Consider the following 22,571-nt stretch of genomic DNA (forward strand, 5'->3'; position numbering starts at 1 on the left):
AGAGCATACACATAAGATTAGCAAGCGAGCCAGACAGCCCAGTCATTATCTCAGCCAATCACGGCTAATGGGAAGGTCCCCCCTTTTTCTGTAGCTAAACCAATTAGGCTTGTAATTTAACAATTTTATTTGTATTTACAGATGGCATTCAAGTATGTTATTAAAGAACATGAAAGTTCACATTGGAGAAGGCATTTCTGCCTAAAAACACATTTTGATAAAAACGTCTCTCCTGTGAAGTAGTGACCCGCAACATACTGTAAGCCTAGTTTCCTGAAACGGGTTACATATGGTAAAGAAAGAGTGTTCTCTTTCTAGTCTTTTCGGTCCTCTGAAGCAGCAGGTTGTCATTGTCAAAAATACCATCATTGGAGAGCAATTATGTGGTAATAATTGTGCACGTTTTGAGTGAGCGCTTATGAGATGAAGTAGAACTAGAACTGTCCGCATCCTCCTTTCTTAGAAAATTGAATAAAAGGTGCCAATCCTTAAGAGGTTTTAAAGTTCTTACTCACATAATCTATGCGAACAGCTAGTTCTCTCATGCATGGTTCAGTGTAGAAGGAACTTAGCTTGTCTGTTAAGGTCACATTGCTGAGCAGCTCGCAGGTGGGTTTCCCTTTGTTTACAAGCCCTGCCACATCCGTTGAGCGTCAGAGCCAGAGTAGTAGGATTCGATCTTATTCCTGTATTGACGCTTTGCCTGTTTGATGGCAACTCTAGCATTTAACTCATTGTGGATTTTGCCTGTGGATGGCTTCTGGTTGGGAAATGTACATACGGACGCTGTGGGTACGACGTCATCGATGCACTTATTAAGCTAGTGACAGATGTGGTAAACTCCTCAATGTTATCGGATGAATCCTGGAACATATTCCAGTCTGTGCTAGCGAAACAGTGCTGTAGCTTAGCATCTACTTCATCCGACAACTTCCGTATTGAGAGCGTCACTGGTACTTCCTTTTTGAGTTTTTGCATGTAAGCAGGAAGCAGGAGGATAGAGTTATGGTCTGATTTGCCAAAATTAGGGCGAGGGAGCACCATGTATGCATTCTTGCATGGAGTAAAAGTAATGTAGAGTTTTGTTGCTTCTATTCGCAGAGGTGACATGCTGATACATTTAGGTGAAACTGATTTCAGTTTCCCTGCATTAAAATCATTAGCAAAAGTAAGTCCGGAAGTATGCCGGTTTGTTCTCCTTTTACCGGTATGTGGAAAATCTAAAAAGTAATTACCATTGTCAACATCTTTCGGGTGGTTTGAACTTTCAACATGTTGATGAGATCTTTTTGCTTCAAAGAGAGAAAAGACACAGGACGCCTATAAATGAGCCATTTTTTGCCAGCTTTAGTTGGGGACTTTAGTTAGAGGATCCATAATTTACTAAAAGACAGATGTTGGTATAATGAGCTTTCCACTGCAACAGCTGTCCTTAAACAAATGACAGTAAGTGAGGGATTTTACAGGCAATTGCATTGAGGCGACAGTAGTGTAGGACTTTTTCATGTATTGACGTTTTTTATTATTTTTTATTTATTTCACCTTTATTTAACCAGGTAGGCGAGTTGAGAACAAGTTCTCATTTGCAACTGCGACCTGGCCAAGATAAAGCATAGCAGTGTGAACAGACAACACAGAGTTACAAATGGAGTAAACAATTAACAAGTCAATAACACAGTAGAAAAAAAAGGGGAGTCTATATACAATGTGTGCAAAAGGCATGAGGAGGTAGGAGAATAATTACAATTTTGCAGATTAACACTGGAGTGATAAATGATCAGATGGTCATGTACATGTAGAGATATTGGTGTGCAAAAGAGCAGAAAAGTAAATAAATAAAAACAGTATGGGGATGAGGTAGGTGAAAATGGGTGGGCTATTTACCAATAGACTATGTGCAGCTCCAGCGATCGGTTAGCTGCTCAGATAGCTGATGTTTGAAGTTGGTGAGGGAGATGAAAGTCTCCAACTTCAGTGATTTTTGCAATTCGTTCCAGTCACAGGCAGCAGAGTACTGGAACGAAAGGCGGCCAAATGAGGTGTTGGCTTTAGGGATGATCAGTGAGATAGGGTGTTGCCATCGTGACCAGTGAACTGAGATAAGGCGGAGCTTTACCTAGCATGGACTTGTAGATGACCTGGAGCCTGTGGGTCTGGCAATGAATATGTAGCGAGGGCCATCCGACTAGAGCATACAAGTCGCAGTGGTGGGTGGTATAAGGTGCTTCCAGTTTGCTGAGTAGAGTGTTGGAAGCCATTTTGTAGATGACATCGCCGAAGTCGAGGATCGGTAGGATAGTCAGTTTTACTAGGGTAAGCTTGGCGGCGTGAGTGAAGGAGGCTTTGTTACCGGAATAGAAAGCCGACTCTTGATTTGATTTTCGATTTGAGATGTTTGATATGAGTCTGGAAGGAGAGTTTGCAGTCTAGCCAGACACCTAGGTACTTATAGATGTCCACATATTCAAGGTCGGAACCAACCAGGGTGGTGAAGCGATCGGTTGAAAAGCGATCGGTTGAAAAGCATGCATTTGGTTTTACTAGCGTTTAAGAGCAGTTGGAGGCCACGGAAGGAGTGTTGTATGGCACTGAAGCTCGTTTGGAGGTTAGATAGCACAGTGTCCAATGATGGGCCGAAAGTATATAGAATGGTGTCGTCTGAGTAGAGGTGGATCAGGGAATCGCCCGCAGCAAGAGCAACATCACTGAACTCTATTCAATATCCCATAAGGACACAAGGAGTAAACATTTAGATGAACACTAGTCTGGCATATGCCTACAAGAATATAATAGATGTTTAACAGTATTTCTAGAGAACCAAGGTAAGAGGCAGATTTGAGAGTTCAGTTAATATTACTGTGTACATCCATTACGGTTGCTGGTATAGACTAAAGAGAGTGAGCACCTTTGTTAGTGTGTGTATTTCCGATAAACAAGTGCTAGCAGACATAATTTGCATATCGGGTTTCACTGCGAAGGCCTTCATTGTACAGTTCCCTCCCTCTTTTCATCTTTCCATATCTCTGCTACCTATTACATGCCATGTAATAGCTGTCTGTAGATAATTCCGTAATGGAGTGCTTCAGCGCATCAAATGCTGATTCTGCCATCCGCACCAATTTTGGGCCTTTTGTCAAATTGGATTTCAAATCCAATTATCAGGCAAGGTAATCCACAACAGAATAACCTGCTGTAATCACTCATTTGGACGGATGCAGAGTCATTTGGGAGTCATTTTCGGGAACAATTCTGCATCTGTGGGAAATTGGGAATAGGGGATGATGCCCAGGGAGGGTTTGGGGAGGGAGAGGTGGAGGAAGCCCCCTACTTTGACAGAACATGTAATAATTAGAGCTCAGTCAGGAATATGTGTTTAAAATGCATTGGTGGGGTGCATGTGTACAATTTTACTGTAACGTCAATATGAGCAAGTATGTACCGTCTGGGTTGTATTATATTAGTTTATTGATGATTTTACTATGCAATTCATATTGTATTTTCCCTAGTATGCAGATGCTGTGTTTATGGTCAAATATATTTAAGACACATTTTCAACGACAGATAGGTGTTGAATTTTAATACCACAAGAGAACTTGAAAACTTGTCATGGCATTGAAGAAACGTTCTGTACATCTTGGAAAAATCACTTGCACAGCCTGTCTGGTTACCTGTTTGATGTAGAGAAAAACCCTTATTCTTTTTCATAGCCTTTCAGGGCTCACAAAGAGAAATAATGCTGTCTGAGACAGGATTTCAAGACTGCGGCCAACACTGTGAGAAGGAGAATTATTTGGTAGACAAGTGTTCTGTCTCAGTCGCCTCTTTCTTTCCCTTCCCACATATTTGATCCTCAATGGGAATTCTACATCTGGTCAGATGGTGAGCTGATTATAGCTTTTAAGACTAAGAATAGCATTTTTTTCTCTGTATTATTATAATCATACAGCTATGTAGACAAGCACTCACCAGGGATGGGGATTAACAAGTTACATGTAATCCGTTACACGTAAAGGATTACAAAAAAAACTAACTGTAATCTGTTACCAGCTAGAATATTGTAATCAGATTACAGATACTTTTGAAAAACTAGATTACTTCTAGGATTACTTTTAAATTCAGAAAGGATGTTCTTTGACACTTTTCTGTTTTCTCAATGACATTCAAATCTGCGTTGAAAAATGTTTAAAAAAAAGGTTAAATTTGTTCAATGTGAGCGAGTCTGACCATAAATCAGAGACCACTATAATGACTCACCAAATGTGTCTGTGGATTGTGGGAAAAGAGCAGGAATAGGCTTTTGTAGGCTACAGTCCAAGCTTCTAATGTCTTCTAATGGTACGACTTCTGTCGGCAACCAAAGATTATCCAACTTGAAAAAACGCTTGGAGGTAAGCTTGACAGCAGTAGTGTAGTCTATGGCGATACGGCTATCACTTATTATTGATATCTACATAGCACATTGATGTGAATCACACTACTGCTCTCATTTAGTTATTTGCACATTACGGAGTGTGGTTGTTGTGAATAACGGTTCACAAATCTAAATGTGTATTTGAACCCAATAATGGTTGAATAAAAGAAGTTTAAGCTGCTGATCAATCATTGTTTCTGAAACCAGTGGACAGCCAGTGAAAAATGTGCTCTTGCAACAGCTATATAGTGCAGATCCCAGCCTATGGAATAAAAGTGAGGCTTTTATTGCTCAATCTAATTCATGCTGATGAAAAATTTTAACCATAGGCCTAATAAACACATGCTCAAACTCGCACACTTTTGATAGACTTAAAGGGGTATTCTGTAGTTGCTAAATCCATTTTTGGACATGTAAATTGTATATACAATACCAGTCAAAGGTTTGGACACACCTACTCATTCAATGTTTTTTCTTTATTTTGAATATTGTCTAAAATGTAGACTAATAGTGAAGTCATCAAAACTATGAAACAACACATATGGAATCATGTAGTAAGCAAAAACAGTGTTAAAACAAATCAAAATATATTTCATACTTGTAATGGAAACGCTAATAATCGGGAAGCAAGTACAGGGAATGCATTTAATAAATGATTGAACATGGAACAAAACAAGAAACATGAGTAGAGTACAGATATGAAACATATAAACAGAGACAATAACGCCTGAGGAAAGAACCAAATGGAGTGACAGATATAGGGGAGGTAATCAGGAAGGTCATTGAGTCCAGGTGAGTTTCATGAGGCGCAGGTGTGCATAACTATGGTGCGTAATAATGAGTAAACTGGTGACAACGAGCGACAGAGAGGAGGAGCGGGAGTGGACGCGACAATATTTTAAATTCTTCAAAGTAGCCACCCTTTGCCTTGCTGACAGCTTTGCACACTCTTGGCATTCTCTTAACCAGCTTCTCCTAGAATGATTTTCCAACAGTATTAAAGGAGTTCCCACATATGCTGAGCACTTGTTGGCAGCTTTTCCTTCACTCTGCATTCCAACACATCCCAAACCATCTCAATTGGGTTGAGGTCGGGTGAATGTGGAGGCCAGGTCTTCTGATGCAGCACTCCATCACTCTCCTTCTTGGTCAAATAGCCCTTACACAGTCTGGAGATGTGTTGGGTCATTGTCCTGTTGAAAAACAAATGAAAGTCCCACTAAGAGCAAACCAGATGGGACGGCGTATCGCTGCAGAATGCTGTGGTAGCCATGCTGGTTAAGTGTGCCTTGAATTCTAAATAATCACTGACAGTGTAACCAGCAAAACACCCCCACACCATCACACTTCCTACTCCATGCTTCATGGTGGGAACCACACATGCAGAGATCATTTGTTTACCTACTCTTCATCTCACAAAGACACGGCCGTTGAACCAAAAATCAGTCCAAAGGAATGATTTCCACCGGTCTAATGTCCATTGCTTGTGTTTCTTGGTTCAAACAAGTCTCTTCTTATTAATGGTGTCCTTTAGAAGTGGTTTCTTTGCAGAAATTTGACCATGAAGTCCTGATTCACGCAGTCTCCTCTGAACAGTTGATGTTGAGATGTGTCTGATACCTTAACTCTTTGAAGCATTTATTTGGGCTGCAATTTTTGAGGTTGGTAACTTTAATGAATTTATCTTCTGCACCAGAGGTAACTCTGGGTTTTCCATTCCTGTGGCGGTCCTCATTAGAGACAGTTTCCTGATAGCGATTGGTGGTTTTTGTGACTGCACATGAAGAAACTTTCAAAGTTTTTGACATTTTCATTTTTTTTTAACTTCATGTCTTCAAGTAATGATGGACTGTCATTTCTCTTTTCTTATTTGAACTGTTCTTGCCATAATATGGACTTGGTCTTTTACCAAATAGGGCTATCTTCTGTATACCAACCCTACCTTGTCACAACACAACTGATTGGCTCGAACGCATTAAGAAGGAAAGAAATTACACAAATGAACTTTTAACCTCATGATTGAGCGGGTTGAGAGAATGTCAAGTGTGTGCAAAGCTGTCATCAATGCAAAGGGTGGCTACTTTGAAGAATCTCTAATATAAAATATATTTGGACTTGTTTAACACTTTATTGCTTACTATATGATTCCATATGTGTTATTTCATAGTTTATGTCTTCACTAGTTTTCTATAATGTAGAAAAAAATAAAAAAAATAAAGAACCATCCTTGAATGAGTAGGTGTGTCCAAACTTTTGACTGGTACTCTTTATCCATTGATTCTTGAAGAATATTACTTCTAAATGCCTCATGAGCTTAGTTCAACTGACACATTCCACGAGAACCCAACATATAAGCCTGTTTTTCTCCAATGTTTGTAAACTTTGTAAACGTAAACACACGGTATAGCTTCATAACATGGTTAAAACAAGAATTTTGATATCATGGATGGTCAGTCCTTGCATCTATAGCTCTGTTCTATGATCTGTGAGTGGTTACATTTCTCCAGGCCCATCCCTCAGCTTTTTACTAAAATAGAGGCAGGGCCTCCGTTTTGTTATCATTTCATCTGTAGATTTGCACTTTAAAAAGCTGCATATTATCAAGATATCAAAATGTCCCCAACAAAAAGATAAACAATAGGCCTATAACAAATGTAGCATATGGCATTAATTTGTCCCATGTAAATGGCACTTTTCAGTAGTGCTCAAAGCATACCATTCCATGAGCATAGCATTTATTTTTCACCTCGACTCAATCAGCCCAATCAGTCGTCCATGACAACAAAATCATAAAAAAACAGAGTAGTGCTGGCTAATAAGTCCTTAGTTTCGGGGTTATGCTGAGGTGAAACAATTTAGCTAATCTATACTTCATATTTCCAAGTCCTATTCTTGAAGATCAAGGGATATAACATTTATTGGAATGACTGGAATTCTAATAGACTTTGTTTTTAATCTAAAGATATAATTTAATCGTATTATTATATGTATTAGAAAGCGATGGGTTAGAGGAAGCTTGCATAACCAAACCATAGAGTCAAATGTAACATCCATATATGGCCAGCTTTGTAAACGTTAACATTGATTTATCCGGCAGTAGATGTCATTCAATTGATTAACATACATTCTTGACTTCTTCTAATGCCTCTTAAGCAGAAGGTAATCTAAAAGTAACTGAATGTAATCAGATTACATTACTGAGTTTGGGCAATCCAAAAGTTATGTTACTGATTACAATTTTGGACAGATAACTAGTAACTGTAAAATATTATATTTAGAAAGTAACTTACCCAACCCTGGCACTCACACATCTGACTCATAGATAAACACTCACGCTTCTCTCAATGACAAACAAACAAGCACTCTTGAAGGCGAAATCAAGACACGTTCAGACAATTATTATTATTTTTTTCCCCCAAATATACAGAGCAAAAGCATCATAGATTCACAGATCAGTACAGGTAAAATACATTTTTTCGTCTTTTTCAAATTTGTTTTAAATACAGAGGGCCACTGCATGAAAATAGTGGTTTACCCAGTACAACGTTCACTTTCTCTTTAAATTACAGTATATACATTGATGATTCACTATTTATATTGACTTTTAAAACTTCCATGTCAATATCTTTTTGTAGCAGACTATCAAGATATTGATTGGTAGAAAAGAAAATGGAGGATTTTGTAGCATATACTTGTGTCTGTAAACCACCATTTTCAGGCAGAGCTACATTATGACAGTGTCAGTGTTAGGCATGATATATTTCTTCATACATTTTTTTCTACTATTTAACTCAGACCAAGCAAAATGTTCTGCGGAGCACAAGTCACTGATGCAATATAGCCACAGGGCACAGAAATCATTACAAAGACAACTATCCACCAATCTGAGACTACAGTAGCTCCCCCCTCTCCCCCAAGAAACAGACTTGTGGGATGGGGGAAATGTTGACCAAACAGTGGTCTTCAACACTACTGAAAAATAAAGGATTTACCTCCTTGGCTCGATGACCCCGAAAATGGATGATGTTTTTTATCAGGGAAGGGCAGCAATGCTGTGTTATCATAGTGGGCATATTTATTCATGTTTGGCCAAGGCATATTTCTAAAACATGGCAAACAGCACCAGCTGGTGCCAAACAAACACCCCTCCTCAGGTCTAACATGCAAACTGGTGTATGTGTACCTACATGGGCTTTGATTCCCACAGCGGTATATGTGATGAGCATGGCACAGGTGATACTGTATACAGACTCCCACTATAGCAAGTTGACGTTGGGGGGTTGGTAGAATAGCATTTCATTTATTAATCCATCCAGTTTGCTGGTAACACAAAGACAGATGTTAGAAAACCTCACAAACGTTGTGTGTCTGGAGTTGCTGCACTACGGCTCCAGTTAGTTGGTACTATTCTAACCCATCAGTGAGACAGGGCTGAATCTGGGAAGGGAAGCAAGTGGAAGAGTTTATTTTCTCTAAGGACATTCTAGCTCCCATCTCACCCCATGAACAGTTTGCGTCCCACACCCAAGGGCCAAACAGCTTTGACCGTGTGACTGTGTGAGAGAGACTGCCACAAAGAGATTAAAAACTGCTCACACAAACAACTTGTTTGCAAAGACAAACTTGGTGGGAGATGAATGCTGAGAGAAAAAAAATGAATGGAAAATTGATTGTCTGTCTGTACAATTGATGGTATAGGGATTTGTTTTGCCCTCATATACTGAAAACTGACTGGGAAAATATGTAACTGCAAAACGATATACAGAGAGCATTGGAGATTTATATACAGTGTTCTAAGAGCCAAGCTGAATTATCAGCATTGACACAGACCTTTCTGTGTTTAAGCTGTACAATGGGCACCAATCCATTTGTAAAATTAGAGTCAAACCACCACCACTCATGTAGAAAAGCACATTGAAATGCCTTGAATATAATCACATGTAAAATACTTACAGCAACAACTTTCTCATTTGTTGAAGGTACAGTCTAACTCTTAGAAAGGATTGTCAACTTTCAGCAAGACAACAAAAGTGAAGGACTAGTTAGTACATTTATCTATTCCATTGGCCAAGTATTCCTGCAGAAGAAGAGTCATGCAAAATAATGAGATACGAGAGGACAGTTTTAGATTTGAAAAACAGGAAATTACATCATCATTACAACTCGGTGTCTACTGTATTGCCGTAAAACTGGAGTATGTTATTTTCCTGGCATTAGGCAAAACTATACCCTTCTCTGATGCAAAATCGAATAATAAACTAACTAATGTTAGAAAGCAGGGCCTGTCTGTCCAGACCTAGAAGCCACCCACAGGCAAACAACTTTTACTGGCTTTTGAAGGCTAACTGATGATATAACCTATGATACTGTATAATTGCGAGGTTGAATTGCAGACAAGTAATATACTGTAAATAACTGACACTCCAAAAACTGCCCTTGAGAATTACTGTAATTCTGCACCACCCTACTTAAGACCTCTACAATGGAGGACTCATAAGTCTTGTATGTAGTGTGGTGGCAAAATGATGTACTGTATATTTTCGTCATTATCACCAACACAACCACATTGATTATCTCATCCAATATAGTGTGCCGTACTGGATTAACATTATCATGGTTGGTCTTGTCTGGTGTTAAAGTACTTGTCCTGTACCTGACATGCCCTGTGTTTCATGAGACCATGTCGCCCTCCACAGCAGGCTAGCTAGCAGAGAGGAGGCATTGTGGATCTACCATACAAGTCCTTTTGCATTTATCAGTGATTGTGTTTGTTTTTGTCTTTCCCTCATCTCTCGACTAAAATGTCAAGAATGGTAATGGTGAAAAAAGTGAAATTCCATATCTGGCATGAACAATACACTCACTTAAAACAGTCAGCGTATATACAGTAGTCTCACAGTAGCCAAATGAACAAAATACAGGAAATAAAAATAAAAATGTACATAATATATTCCTATCCATTTCCATCGATGAGCAGCTATATCACAGTAGGTATACAGTCTGGATTGACTGAGCTCCAGTGTTAACATGGTATTTGGGAAAGTCACATGATGATGAGAAGCTCTTTTACAGTACACAGTGTTTACATTTGGTTCCGCAGGCAGCATTCTATCCTGTGGACATGGCTGATGATCTAAAGCATATAGTATGAGAGACTTCACATTACATGGGTAGGGCACACATTATAGTCAGGCAGCTATGCTCTCCTCCATTTGAGCTGGCATGGTGCCAACAGGTTGACTGAGTAACCAATCCCCTTCTTCAAATTAGAACATATCCTGTTCAACTTCTGAATGCAAAAGTTTATCTCCTGAAATATCTCTGGGCATTTCAAATAGTCCCACTCAAGGCAAGACCAAAAAAAAGGGGAACAACTCTATTCCCGAGACCTCAGAACAAGTGAACTCAAACAGCCAAATAAAAATAAAGAATGCTGAATAAAATATGCATAATGTACACTGATATTATTCCTTTATCTCAGAGTGGCAAACTGTGAAAAGACGACCCAGGCTTTCCGGTTGAGATCACGGGCCTCCTTATCTGCAGAGTTCTGAGAGCTGGGAGCCCGGGGAAAAGACTGGCATCGGTTAATTGTTTGGCAAGTCTGGGCATATTTGGAGAGTTTTACTCCACCCACACACGGGATGAAGTTGAATCAGCCAAGCTTAACATATAGTGTGTGTGAGCGGATGCTGGGGGTAGAGAGGGGATAAGAGAGAAGAAAAGCTTTGACCATTAATACACATTCACAGTTGTGCTTAGAACAACAAGAGAGCAGCAGAATATTGGCTTACACGTACCAAGTGATGGGTTACTTTTGCCACCCATAAGAGAGTGGTCTCGTTTTGTTTGAAAGAGAACTTGCTGTAGACCAAGACTCCTAGTCCCGAGCCTCAGTGTTTGGTTATTTTGCTGTCTTATATGGGATCCTATTTCCACTGAAATCAGTTCAGCAACCACCTCCACACTTGAGTTGTGTCCATGTTGGCAAAATACCTCTCTATGGCGCAGCTACTGTATGTTTATGGGTTAGTGGAAAACTGGGCAACAGGAGGTGATTTCTGATGAGCTTAGGAGGAGACGTGGGGGGAATGCAAGGCTTCTTGATCCACTGGTTGGAACACAGAGAAGTCTGAACAAGTCCAATGTGAGTTAAAGCCACCTATTTCAAGGCTTCCCACGAACACATCATGTGCTTTGAAACATAGGTCCCTTCTCGGTCTCAGGAAGCTGTGTTTCCCATAGTCCCAACCCATGGCTGGATGCCCCAGGACAGGCAGGCCTTCTCTGACGGTCAGGTCAGACGTGGGTCTGCATGCGCTTCTGGAGGGGCCGTGTGAGGTCTGAGTTCTGGGAGGAGGACTGGGAGTAGTGGGATGAGGAGGAGGCGGAGGTGGAGGCCTTGCTGTCCTTGTCAAATTGCACGTAGCCATCCTGCTTGCTGTAGCTGCTGACGCTGCTGTCGCACTGCGTGTCGATGAAGGAGCTGGAGTCGCTGAGTGATCCTCTCTGGAACTCTCTCTCGCACAGCTCGATGGAGCTGCTGCCCATGCCCAGCACGAAGCGCTGGCTGTAGTCGTACAGACGGTTTGGCCCGGCACCTAGGGTGGAGTAGATGTTGGTGAAGGACATGCCCGTGGGTACCCGCTGCTTGCCCCCGGTGGTGGCAGCGGTGGGATTCCGCGTCTCTGTAGTCTGGTTACCTTTCAGGGTGATGGTGGGGGTGGTGTGGTGCTCCTTGAAGGTGTTAACACTGTAGTATCCATTGGTGGGGTCCTTAAAGAGGCAATATGGGAGAGGAGAGTAGGGGAGAGTAATTTAATTAGTTTTATCATTGTCAAGTTTGAAAAATGACCCGAGAGGGTATGCCTTGTTCGCAATGCACAATAGACAACAAAAACTGTCTGAAAAGCAGAAAATCTCTGGAGGGAAACATAGAAATGAAGTCATCCCATCATTTAAATGTATTTATTCTTCTCAAAGCTTAACCAGTGTCAAGGTCAAACTGGTTTTAATTACCATTCAAATTGGCAAATAAATAAGGATTTATTTTGTTGCTAAAGCTTAAAATTATGATTTAGTCTTCTGCTGCATAAACCTCTACAATCATGTTACTTGCTAATTAACAAGCCTTGACGATTCACAGTTTGGCATCCAACAAGTCCTCCCAAAGTTCACTAATTCCCCAGTTTTAATTGGGCCCAAAATGGTTTGTGAAAACAAAGTCCTGAATTTGATATGTGCAAAATAAATTACTTGTGTGGTGGAGCCATGGCTGCCGTGCCGAGGTTGCTGTTGTCACAGCTCCTGGCTCTTGCCTCGGTGATTGCTGTTGCTAAGAATCAGGTGTGACAAGGCTGTGAGAATGAACGTGAATGTCAAGACCATTGAGCACAATGCCGCCATTGCTGCAGTGCAGAGGTTGAGGTTGTCACACAGCTCCTGGCTCCTGCCTTGACAATGCTGTTGCTAAGAAGCAGCCGGGACAAGGCTGTGAGAATGAACGTAAATGTCAAGCCCAACGAGAACAATACTGGATCCCAGAGGAGCCATTCTAATCATGGGCAAATGACACAACTATGACAACCTTAAAGGATCCTCGTCATTGTCAGACTTTGTGTTCCCTTATCTGGTGTCTGGTACCCGGTGATCTCCTCCCATACACAGACTCATCAGTGTGGATCAAAAGAGCCAAGTCCAGTGGAAACAGGTGTACAGACAGAACACCAGATGACTACTCTCGGGTACTGCGGAAACAATCATATGTACAATGGCATAAATAAACCGGACCACACTTTTGTTTTCAGCTCCTGATTGGCATTGGCGTTCTGTGTGCTGAGTTTGAATTGGCCATCGTTCATAGTGAGTTGCTTGTTCCATAGTCTAATTATATTATCTGTGCGTCTTGTTTGAAGGAGGTTTTTATTTCAACATTTATTTCTTTAGAAGTATAATGCCATATCTCCCACACTGAAGATGTGCATAAATAGTGAGGTAATGGTGCTGTTAGCACAGTGCTTGTCTATTTGAGGAATTTGCATATCTGAGAACCAGGGGGCCTCTTGTTAAAAGATCCCATACTGACTCTGTGCCTGTATGTTTTAAGTATAGCTTCCTCAACTGCCTTATATACCACTCCAAGTGAGAGTGTTTATGTTGAAATAACAAGAATTGGTGTCATATATGAGAAGGATCTGGAACAAAAGCAGTGCAGGGAATCCCTTTCTATTCATAGGCTTATACTGCTTTCCTCATTATCAACACAGAAAGGTACAGGATATCCACCTTTATATTATATGGAGGGATCATTGTTTAATATTCGTAGCTTGTGCAGTAAGTCCAGACAGGTATAGTGCACTGGATATTGAGATTGTTATAGTGCTATTAACTTACAGTAATATACCTTTTGTCAGAGTGTTGGCAAATTAAAGCATCTCCCTTCAGAGGCACAGACTCACCAAGTCCTCCAAACTGTATCTAAAGCAGCAGTAATGGGGCTTCTCTGGCATAACAAGTATTGTTGATTGAGCATACTGAAATTCTAGCACACAAACCTTCCTCTTAATTTTTGTCACATTAAGAGCTCTTTCATTACAGGGAAAATATGAGGAAGGCAATCATCACACTGAATGATACATTATTGGTTTTGGTTGAATATAATGCCTCTGGAAATTTGTTTCCACTTTTTAAGTGATTTAAAAGCAGAAATGGTGAACTCTCATTACAAAAGTGTAACACTGATTCTGCTTTGCCGAAGTGTGACTAATGAATATTACAATGCGTCATACGATTCTCTATCTGGTGAAGTTTACAAACGTCATTTTGCCATACACATACAGTACTTTCAGTATGGTTTGCTTTCTAAGTCATTGGTAGCTGGTAGTGTCAGTGTATTCTGCATTCTACCGCATGGCTCCTTCACTTTGAACCTCCAGAGCCAGAAACATCCTGATTCCGTATACTGTACACCACCTTTGATGATCACCTAATTATTCAAATTGAACCTTAATTGGATACACTGCTGGTCTTATCCTCGCCAAAGCCAAGGTGGACGGAAGAAATGTCCTGAGGTGAAGATCAATCTGATCCCACTTTCCTGCATTCTCCCCTCTTTCTCCTTCTCTACCTCTATCTCATTCTGTCCTCCCTACATCCTCCGTGATCCTGCACCTACCTTGATATGCTGGTACTCTTTCTCATCCTCTTGCAGCACCTCTAGCTGCTTCAGCACTGACTCCTGCTGGAACTCCCCACGTTCTACCTGCACATAGGCAAGGCACGGAAATATGAAAAGAAATGTTGAGCTCTCAGCTTCTTTGGTCTCTTTGACGTTTTCAAACAGTCAGAATACAGGAATTTCCCTTCTGAAAAATTATGTGATAATATTCAGGCACATTTTGACTTCAGTCGGGGCAAATAACTATAAATAATGTATCCGTGAATCTCGTTAGAGAAATGCCGATATGTAAGGTATCACATGCAGACACATGAACTCCCTTGAAGTGTTACAGAGCACATTATCAAAGGTCCCTTGCTGAAACCATAGCCCTGCCCCTTGGCCATTTCAAAGTTCTTATGCAATTCCCCAAAATGAGGCAGGGTTTTTTAATAGGCATAGAGAGGGGACAAATAAAACTGCCTGCGACCCCATATGAGTTTCAACATCTCAATAGCTACGCCTTACAGTGACGTTTTCCCTCAAAAGGGAGAAAGAACGTGGGCCTGTTCTCTAAATATAGGCCAACACAGTGCCTTGATCACAGTGTATACATCTACACACCTCAGTCCTGTTCCATTATTCAGCAGGTTGCTTTTATGCCCTAGAACAATGCAATTAATGCTATCCTAGAGATAATTAGCATTCATTATCTGTGAGTATGAAGAGGGCTGGAGGGATTAGAGTTTTCTGTTGTTTTTACGTTGGGTACAGGTGGAAATGGTGGCAGGACACTCACACTCACCATAAGTTGCTTCATGGCGGTGTGCTCCTCGTTTTCCCGGGCAGCATTGTGGTCTTTGTGGACAATCTCTACCCGGATGTCGTTCTTGGCCGACACCACCCCTTTTAGATCTGATGGAAACAACAGTAAATTACACCTCAAGATGCTATGACACACAATATTCACAAAGACATTGCACCTCCCCCAATATCTTCAATACACTGGACTTCAAATTCCCTTGACATGGCTTTTGAGAGTAGAGTCACTTTCCCCATCAATACAGAGGAAGAGATGCAATTTATTGTGTTTTGTTGTCAAGATAAGATTATTTTCTGCATACAGTAAATAACAGTTGAAGTCAGAAGTTTACATACGTTGGTGTCATTAAGACTTGTTTTTCAACCACTCCACACATTTCTTGTGAACAAACTATAGTTTTGGCAAGTCTACTTTGGACATCTACTTTGTGCATGACACAAGTAATTTTTCCAACAATTGTTTACAGACAGATTATTTTCACTTATAATTCACTGTATCCCATTCCAGTGGGTCAGAAGTTTACATACACTAAGTTGACTGTGCCTTTAAACAGCTTCGAAAATTCCAGAAAATTATGTCATTATGTTCTAGTAGGCTAATTGACATAATTTGAGGCAGTTGGAGGTGTACCTGTGGATGTATTTTAAGGCCAACCTTCAAACTCAGTGCCTCTTTGCTTGACATCATCGGAAATTCAAAAGAAATCAGCCAAGACCTCAGAAATTGGGAGCATTTTCCAAGCGCCTGAAGGTACCACGTTCATCTCTACAAACAATAGTACGCAAGTGTAAACACCATGGGACCATGCAGCCGTCATTCCATCTCAGGAAGGAGACATAGTTTGGTCTCCTAGAGATGAATGTAATTTGGTGCAAAAAGTGCAAATCAATCCCAGACAACAGCAAGGACCTTGTGCAGATGCTGGAGGAAACAGGTACAAAAGTGTCTTTATCCACAGTTTAACGAGTCCCATATCACCATAACCTGAAAGGCCACTCAGCAAGAAGAAGCCACTGCTCCAAAACCGCCATAAAGCCAGACAATGGTTTGCAACTGCTCATGAGCACAAAGATCGTACTTTTTGGAGAAATGTCCTCTGGTCTGATGAAACAAAAATAGAACTATATTCCCATAATGACCATCGTTATGAAAAAGTGGGATGCTTGCAAGCCGAAGAACACCATCCCAACCGTGAAGCACGGGGGTGGCAGCATCATCTTGTGGGGGTGCTTTGCTGAAGGAGGGACTGGTGCACTTTACAAATAGATAGCATCATGAGGTAGGAAAATTATATGGATATATTGAAGCAACATCTCAAGACATCGGACAGGAAGGTAAAGCTTGGTCACAACTGGGTCTTCCAAATGGACAATGACCCCAAGCATATTTCCCAAGTTGTGGCAAAAGGACAACAAAGTCAAGGTATTGGTGTGGCCATCACAAAGCCCTGACCTCAATTCTACAGAAAATCCAACTGAAAGGGCATGTGAAAGCAAGGATCCTACAAACCTGACTCAGTTTCACCAGCTCTGTCAGGAGGAATGGGCCAAAATTCACCCAACTTATTGTTGCAATCTTGTGGAAGGCTACCTGAAATGTTTGACCCAAGTTAAAGAATTTAAAGACAATACACTCAGTCAGTATTTGGTATCATGTAAACTTCTGACCCACTGAGAGCGTGATGAAAGAAATAAAAGCTGAAATAAATAATTCTCTCTACTATTATTCTGACATTTCACATTCTTAAAATAAAGTGGTGGTCCTAACTTACCTAAAACAGGTAATTGTTACTTGGATTAAATTTCAGGAATTGTGAAAAATTAGTTTAAATGTATTTGGCTAAGTTGTATGTAAACTTCCGACTTCAACTGTAAGCACATCTGAAACTGGCATGACGGTGGCTCATTTAGGACAATACAGTTATTACTGTCGTATAACAAAGTCTTACTTTCTGTCTTAATTTTGCTTGCAAGCTCTCTCTGGTGAGCACAGATGGAGACGGGTAGTGAGGGCATAACCAGGTGCGCTTCCTCTGTGGTATACAACAACAACATGCTGAACGCAAGTAAAAGGTCCCACACAGGGACTCGCTCGCAGCAGCAACATTTTTAGCAAAGTGCAATGGCTGACTGTTGCTAACCTGAGGCACTGCTAGGAATGGAGTTTTGATTTTAATATAAGAAAGGATGGAAGTAACTGCAGCCAGCAATTAATAGTGTGGTAAGTTAAACTGCTCAATTATGAGACATGAGCCTTCACACCCTGTCTATCTCTTGCTGAGGACCATGCCTCGTTTAGCTTTGGCATGCATTGGGTGACACAGGTACAGTGATACATACTTCTTTGAGAGCGGGTACAACAGAAAGCTCCGATGGTTCCCATGAGGACGATGAAAGCCACTAAGGCCCCGACTGCCACCCCAATGATGACCGCCACCGGGAGAGTCTCTGTGGATGACAAAACATTCCCTTCTACAATAACACATTGCAAATACAATCAGTTCATGACACACATATAAAGTAAACATAAATACCAACATGTAAAATGAGGACCAAAGTACAAACAATTCCATTGTAAAATAATAAAGACATCATTTAGTTTTACAAATACACACATCTCAATAACATAATAATCATGAATATTTCCCCAAATGTCTTGGTGGCCAACATAAGAAATATCTATATATATTAATGAATGTTAAAATCCAATTTAACATGCACTACATGAACAGAAGTATGTGGACACCTGCTCATCAAACATCTCATCCCAAAATCATGGGAATTAATATGGAGTTGGTCCCCTTTTGCTACTATAACAGCCTCCACTCTTCTGAGAAGGCTTTTCATTAGATGTTGGAACATTTCTGTGGGGATTTGCTTCCATTCAACCACAAGAGCATGAGTGAGGTCAGGTACTGATCTTGGGCGATTAGGTCTGGCACGCATGCGGCATTCCAATTAATCCCAAAGGTGATCGATGGAGTTTAGGTCCGGGCTCTGTGCAGGCCAGTCAAGTTCTTCCACAACGATCTCGACAAACCATTTCTTTATGGACCTCACTTTGTGCACGGGGGCTTTATCATGCTGAAACAGGAAAGGGCCATCTGTAAACTGTTGCCACAAAGTTGGAAGCACATGCTGTAGTGTTAAGATTTCCCTTCACTGGAAATAAGGGGTCTAACCCTGACCATGAAAAACAGCTCCAGACCATTATTCCAAACCTAGATTTGTCTGTCGGACTGCCAGATGGTGAGGTGGGATTCACTCCTGAGAACGCGTTTCCACTGCTCCAGAGTCCAATGGCAGATAGCTTTACACCACTCCAGCCGACGCTTGGCATTGTGCATGGTAATCTTTGGCTTGTGTGTGTCTGCTCAGCCATGGAAACCCAGTTAATTAAGCCAAATCCACAATTTTGAAAGGGTGTCCACATACTTTTTTATATATGGTGTATTTATTATTACAGTGCTTATTCCTTCCATTCACATTTAATTCATCCTCATTTACAGAAGTGGCTGAGTGTTTTTTTTATTGAGTTGTTAAATAGTGTCAGAGTCTATCTAGAAGATAGCGAAGGATTCAGGTGGAGAACACAGGTAAAAGTAAAAAAACACTGTATTTACTCAATCCAAGAACGGAACAAAACTCCCGTTACAAAACAAGGACAAAACAGGACTCGAACTCCAACACACGAAAGACAATCGCGCACAAAACCAAAAGGGAAACCAGAGGGTTAAATAAGGAACATAATTATGGGATGGGAAGCAGGTGTGTAAACAGACAAAACAAAAGGAAAAATGAAACATGGATCGGTGGCAGCTAAAAAGCCGGTGACGTCGACCACCGAACGCCGCCCGAACAAGAAGAGGGAACAACTTTGACGGAAGTCGTGACAAATAGCAACAGGGCTGTGCGTTGAATCAGCCTAATCCTGTAAGGGGTAGTTTGAGATTTTGGCAATGAAGCCCTTTATCTTGTTCCCCAGAGTCAGATTAACTTGTGGAAATCATCTTTGTCTCTGCATGCAGTTTGAATGAAGTAGCGCAATTACTAAATTGGCGTTAAGGCAATGACTGGAAATCTATGGGAACAGCTATTATGCTCCTGTAGACGTTCAGTCATTTCGCTGACGCTACAGTAGTTGGCATTGGCTTGCGTCATACTTCCTTCATACTGGACAGAGACATTAAAATGGTATGTACGAGTTCATCAGACTCTGGGTAAGTACAGTAGATAAAAGGTCTTCTATTGCAAACATCTTGAAGTATCCCTTTAAAGTATCTATGAGTGGCCTGATTCCAGACCACCTACATGAATTACCTCCCTGCAATTTAAACAAATGCAACATAACAGAGTGGATTTTCCACGGCATTAACATCTATTTAATGTCTTCATTAATCAATGTCCCTGTCAAATAAGCCAGCAATACATGATCATTTATGGAGAGTGAGTACAAACAAATCTTTACCATTGAAAATACAGAGCAACACATCCAGCTATGAAACTCAGCCTGACAATTACAGGCTTTTACTAACCGCACTTGAGTTGTACCTTATCTTAACTAGCTAATTAATTAGCTACAAATTAATCACAGTGTCATTGAATATACAAAATGAGTGTAGTAACTATAAATGCATTGGCTGGTTATTTCATATCTGTCTGATTTCAACAGTCTGGGTCATCCTATTGTCCTAAAGTGAAATAATGTGAAGTGCTGATAAACAAGACAAAAAATGTCCCACACAAATGAGATGGGTGATGTCAACACCTAAACACTGAATAGTGCATGCAGGTTTCATTGTGATTTGTGATAATGGTTGGTTGAACAGTTGTAAACCCATCAAATCCTTGACGTTCAAACTCTCATGTTCGTTTACTCACACACACACACACACACACACACACACACACACACACACACACACACACACACACACACACACACACACACACACACACACACACACACACACACACACACACAACATATCGCTACTCTATTTGTCTCTACACTACACTAGAACCACGGCCACCACAGTGTTAAAGTAGAGGTGGAACCTGTCGAACTTTGGCTCCCACCTTGTTCCTTGAGGCGGATGATCTCCGTGTCAGACCCAAAGCTGTTCCAGGCTGTGCAGTTGTAGATGGTCTGGAAGTCTGCAGGGACGATGTTACTCATGGTCAGAGTAGAGATGACCCCTTCCTCGGTGCTGACCGTCTCCACTGTGTAACGGCCAGACGTCCCTGACTCCAGCACTGTCTCCTTCCATGACCAGGCCTGTAAGGGAACCACAAGTTAAACATGGGGGGGGGGGACTTCCCTGTACTGTTCTAATTGACAACAATTGATTGCAGACAAAGAGGATAAATTGCAAGCACTATTCTGGTTGTTAAATCATGAAAGCAAAATTACTTTCACATGTATGCTTGATAAATTTACCTCTTTAAACTCTCCCATCAAATCAACATCATATTAATTATGCAGTAAATTGATGGCCATCATCAAGAAACAAAACACTAATTAGTATATTGCAATTATGCAAAAACATACACACACATGTAAACTCACATGTGTACACACTCGCGCGCACACACACACACGCACTCACACACAGTTAATGGAACAAGAGAGGGCTCTGAGAGTAAGCTGTTTATCTAAGGGCCATAAATCTTAATGGGATCTGTGCTAACAGAGCATCAGCATGCATTAAATGAGAGATTAAGGGTCGAAGCTTGCCATGCTTCATGCCTTCTTATTCATACAACAATAAACGGTTAGAATACTGTTATATTCATTAAAATGATATCTTTCTCTGTAGCAATAAGCACAAGTGTTTCACTACACCCGCAATAACATCTGCTAATCACGTGTATGTGACCAATAAAATTTGATTTGAATTTGGTTTGTTTTGATTTGAGAAAGATATCAGTTTAATGAATATAATAGTATTCTAACTGTTTATTGTATGAATACAACTTCTCAGTTGTATTGCATGTGTTCTTAGATGGTTTAATCAAATGCTAATAATGCAAGAGGCACGTTATCAGGGCACCATGGCCGTAATGCAACCCATATACCATGCAATGCTGTGGCCAGTAGAGTAAAGGAAAGGAAGTGGTGTTGGTGATACTCACAATGCGGTCTGGAGGTGGAGTGCTCCGGATGAAGCACTTGATCTCCCCCTTCTCCCCGTGGAGAGCCTGATGTGTCTGGGTACTGGAGATAGTGGGTGGGCCTGTGGAGAGGGCACAAAGGAGAACATACCAACACTGTACCATGAAGGCCAATCACAAACCCACACATTACCGCAATCAACCAATTCCAGATTCCTTAGGGTTCATGGTCCTGAGTGGTGCATCAGTCTAAGGCATTGCATTTCAGGGCTAGAGGTGTCACTACAGACCCTGGTTCAATTCCAGGCTGTATTACAACATGCCATTATTGTGAGTCCCATAGAGTGGCGCAGAATTGGCCCAGCGCTGTTAGGGTTTGACTGGGGTAGGCCATCATTGTAAATAAGAATTTGTTCTTAATTGACTTGCCAAGTTAAATAATGGTTCAATCAAGTTGTTCTGCAGTCAATTAAGCGGTATACCCCTAACAGCATTCTTTCTCAAAGAAAACCCTACTTCCAATTTTCAGCCAACTCGGAATGCCGGCAGTAAACAACAATTTTGGACTTCTGGCACTGAGGATTGCATTGTGGTTTGATAGGAACATCTCATCTAACCTCCACAATATCACCAAGAGCATGTTAGGGCTGTATGAAGGGCATCCATGTGGGCCCAGCCTTCATTCTGAAAAGTTGATTTATGGTGCCCTTGATTTCTCCCACTAAGATAAGGGCCATGGTGGTGAGTGGAGAGGCATATATATGGGCGTAATCCTGATGGGAGAAATGTCATTGCGGAGAGATTACACTCCTCCCTGTGTCTCTGCACATTCAATTTAGCTCTCCAGAGTCTTGCACTTTGACCAGCAGCGATGCCATCAATCGGACAACCTCCAGTCCTCCCTCACAACAACAGAGGAAGCAGTCTATCAGCTAAAATAGCCATTAAAAACATTGAAAAAACAATTTCTAGTGATTTAAGAGGTTTAAGTATAGAGTAGTGGGGAAGCAACTTGATTAGTAAGAAGGTGAGCTTCCTACCAACTCCCATCCAACTTGTTTCCGTTCT

At 41.0% G+C, this 22,571-nt stretch overlaps 1 protein-coding gene across 8 annotated transcripts in view; it reads right to left on the minus strand.

Moving 5' to 3' along the window:
* Window positions 1-7,798: 7,798 nt before the first annotated feature.
* The window catches only part of LOC124005995 (kin of IRRE-like protein 3), a 221,865-nt gene continuing 207,092 nt past the window's right edge, over window positions 7,799-22,571 (minus strand). For 2 of the 8 annotated variants that reach the window (XM_046315650.1, XM_046315647.1), the window contains exons 10-16: window positions 21,525-21,625; window positions 20,469-20,667; window positions 17,730-17,837; window positions 17,339-17,422; window positions 15,367-15,482; window positions 14,586-14,672; window positions 7,799-12,187 (exon numbers count right to left, since the gene is read on the minus strand). In XM_046315650.1, the coding sequence (XP_046171606.1) occupies window positions 11,711-12,187; window positions 14,586-14,672; window positions 15,367-15,482; window positions 17,339-17,422; window positions 17,730-17,837; window positions 20,469-20,667; window positions 21,525-21,625 (1,172 nt within the window). In that variant the 3' untranslated portion in view covers window positions 7,799-11,710. The remainder of the gene's footprint in view (window positions 12,188-14,585; window positions 14,673-15,366; window positions 15,483-17,338; window positions 17,423-17,729; window positions 17,838-20,468; window positions 20,668-21,524; window positions 21,626-22,571) is intronic. The other 6 variants (XM_046315654.1, XM_046315652.1, XM_046315653.1 and 3 more) reach the window with 4 other exon arrangements.

This window comes from Oncorhynchus gorbuscha, linkage group LG19 (genome assembly GCF_021184085.1).
Source record: "Oncorhynchus gorbuscha isolate QuinsamMale2020 ecotype Even-year linkage group LG19, OgorEven_v1.0, whole genome shotgun sequence".
NCBI classification, from domain to species: Eukaryota; Metazoa; Chordata; class Actinopteri; order Salmoniformes; family Salmonidae; genus Oncorhynchus; species Oncorhynchus gorbuscha.